Source organism: Charadrius vociferus, unplaced genomic scaffold, assembly GCF_000708025.1.
Source record: "Charadrius vociferus isolate BGI_N301 unplaced genomic scaffold, ASM70802v2 scaffold1768, whole genome shotgun sequence".
Lineage (NCBI taxonomy): Eukaryota > Metazoa > Chordata > Aves > Charadriiformes > Charadriidae > Charadrius > Charadrius vociferus.
Genome location: NW_009649783.1, coordinates 33,880 through 37,033, shown reverse-complemented (window position 1 = coordinate 37,033; position 3,154 = coordinate 33,880). Strand labels below are relative to the sequence as shown.

Sequence of the window (3,154 nt, the reverse complement as noted above, 5' to 3'; positions counted from 1 at the left end):
AGAACACGTCGTGGCGGGGGAACGGGGACGGGCGCAGGTGGTTCCCTCCTTGCCATTGTCTGCGCTGAGGCCCCGGCACCACCGCAGAGGAGCCGGTGGAGAGCAGCCTCCATGACAGTGTGGCCACGGGCTGCTTTGCCGGCAGCACCTGCTGCAGGTAACGGGAAGGAACTGTGCCATCCCCCAGGCTCAGGTCAGCGGTCACCCTGCAGCTGGTGTTTCTGGGAGAGGAGAAATGAGCTGGCTTGTTTTCACGCGTTTTTGGGGTGCTGCCCAGGCCGGGTCCTGGCTGCGGGTCTAGGCAAAGCCCCGGGTGCTGCAGGGGAGGGCAGAACAGGCAGAGAGCCCCGGGGCTGAGCGGGGAGGCCAGAGCTTTGGCAGCTCCTCTGGACGTGGGCAGGAGACTCTGAGCTGGCAAACGCAGCTGCCCGGCCATGCTGCGTGCCCGACCTTGTCCCTCCAACTGCTTCCCCTCACCGCCTTGGCTGTATCACATGCCCGGGGCCGGCACCGTGCTGCGGCTTGCAGAGCCTTTCCCTTGCCTGCCCTGCGGCCGGGCCTCTCCCGGGCACGTGTGCTCCTGCCCAGGCCCCGAGGGGCGATGGGGTTCAGGCAGTCCCCTGCCGTCCCCTGCGGCTTTGCCAAGGGCAGGACGGGTTCTCCGTGTCCTCCTGGGTGCGTTCAGGGGCACCGGGGACCACGTGCCCATGCAGGGAGGTGGCCCAGGCAGTGGTGATGCTGCGCCGGAGCCAAGGTGCAGCTTGGCATGGTATGGCATGGCATCCATGCCTACAGAGCCTGCACTGCCAGCGTGGGCAGCGCTGCCTGTCCCCGTGTGTTGCCTAAACCTCATCTCTGCGCTTGTCGGAGAGCTCTAAAGCAGATGCTTCGAACGCGGGGAGTTTTCCTGTTGTCCTTTGTGCCGAGGTTAAGTTCCTGCGTGGCTTCCTGCGCCGTTATATATAGCTGTCAGCCCGTCCTGCGCGGCGTTGCCAGCCGGCTGCTCCGGTCTGGAGTTGTTTATCCATAGCCCGAGCACTCGATGGAAGTCGAGGGGGACTGGTGGGCACCGGTTGCCCCAGGGAAAGTCGGGTCCCATAGGAGCCCTGCGCAGGGTGAGGCTGTGGGTGCCCCCCCGGGTGCTGGGCGTACATGGGGTTTCCTGGGGGAAGGGGGGGCTGAGGTTTCTGCCGGGCTGCAGTTTTGCCCCCGGCTGGGTATTCCCCCCCCCTGCCTCTGCACGGGACGCCTGAATGAAAGAGCGACTGTTCCTGGAGGTCGCCGGCAGCGTCACGAGTTTCTACGTCGCCCCGGCTAAAATTAGACACTTATCAGTGTTTGGGAGGGATGTGATTTTACAGGTTCCTGTTTATTAGGACAGCCTTCACTTAGGGCCGTGTTTCCACCTCCCTCCCCGGTGCAGATACTGCCTGTGGCTGTCCTCCGCGGCTTTGTGGTTTGCTGGGGCCGGGACGAGTGGCAGAGAGGCCTCTGTTTCTTCGACAAGGGGCTTTTGAACCAGCGGGAGAGACGCCTGTGGTGCCACAGCCGGTGGGGATGAGCAGTTTTGCCCAGGGAGCATCCACACTGGTGGTAACTGCTGCAGATACAGCCGGGATGCCTTCCTCCCCTGCCCGTTTGTGCCACTCCAAAACGGCTCCTGAGCTGCCAGAGATGCTGAGGGTCTTGCCCACCGTCAGCCCTGGTGCTGGCATGGGGGTGCTCGTGGGTGCCAGGCTGCTGGGCTTCTTTCGGGACATCCCTGGGGGTGCAGGACCACCCTTGCTGCATCCCTGGGCCTTGGTGCCCAGCCAGGGCAAGGACACGATGACCGGGGCAGTCTCAGAGCCCCACAGTGCTGCTGTCCCCAGGGGCGGGTGGGGACTCTGTGACATGGTGTGGGGCCGGGGGTGACCCGCAGGGTGGAGTGAGGGGTGATGGGGTGGGTGTTGTCCGTGCCACTGTCTGATGGTGCCTTTGCCCATCTGTCCTTCTGCAGGCAGGCGGCTGTGTCGTGACCAGCACCCTGACCCAGCACCCTGCCACGGGGGCGAGCACGCCCCGAGCCCCTGTCCACCATGTTCAACCTGATGAAGAAGGATAAAGAGAAGGATGGGGCCCGAAAGGAGAAGAAGGAAAAGAAGGAGAAGAAGGAGCGGATGTCAGCAGCCGAGCTCAAGAGCCTGGAGGAGATGAGCATGCGCCGGGGCTTCTTCAACCTCAACCGTGCCTCCAAGAGGGACTCCAAGACCCGTCTGGAGATCTCCAACCCCATCCCCATCAAGGTGGCCAGTGGCTCAGACCTGCATCTCACGGACATCGACTCCGACAGCAACCGGGGCAGCGTCATCTTGGACTCAGGCCACCTGAGCACGGCCAGCTCCAGCGACGACCTCAAGGTGGACGATGCCAATTTCAAGGGCTCAGTGCTGCAGCGGGCGGCCAAGTTCGGCTCGTTGGCCAAGCAGAACTCCCAAATGATCGTCAAACGCTTCTCCTTCTCCCAAAAGAGCCGGGATGAGAGCACCTCGGAGACATCCACCCCCTCCGAGCACTCGGCAGCCCCCTCCCCGCAGGTGGAGGTGCGCACACTGGAGACCCAGCTTGCCAAGCAAGGGGTCCCCCCGGGACATCCCCGCACCCCTCCCGCCGCCTCCCTGCGTGCCAGGGTGCCGGAGCTCGTCGGCAAGAGGTTCCCCGCTGAGCTGCGGCTGCCCGCCGTGGTGCCCCCGCAGCCCCCTGCCCCGCGGCAGCTGGAGCTGCAGAGACGTAACACTGGTGATTTTGGCTTTTCCCTACGCCGCACCACCATGCTGGACCGGGCGCCTGATGGGCAGGTGTACCGGCGCGTTGTGCACTTTGCCGAACCTGGAGCTGGCACCAAAGACTTGGCATTGGGGTTGGTGCCGGGTGACCGGCTAGTGGAGATCAACGGGCGAAACGTGGAGAACAAATCCCGGGATGAGATTGTAGAGATGATCCGGCAGTCGGGAGAGACGGTGCAGCTGAAGGTGCAGCACATCCTGGAGCTGAGCGAGCTGAGCCGCTGCTGGCTGCGGGGCGGCCAGGGGACGCGTCGCGCTGCCTGGGATGTGAGTAACACCGTCTGCGCCGTGGGGCAGGTGCCCTGGGTTTCTACCGGCTGCCAGGGGTC

At 64.4% G+C, this 3,154-nt stretch overlaps 1 protein-coding gene across 1 annotated transcript in view; it reads left to right on the top strand.

Moving 5' to 3' along the window:
* The first annotated feature begins 2,078 nt into the window (after positions 1-2,078).
* Positions 2,079-3,154, top strand: part of MYO18A (myosin XVIIIA) — a 29,672-nt gene continuing 28,596 nt past the window's right edge. Inside the window, 1 exon segment of the mRNA XM_009890887.1 lies at positions 2,079-3,092. Within this exon segment, the coding sequence (XP_009889189.1) occupies positions 2,079-3,092 (1,014 nt within the window).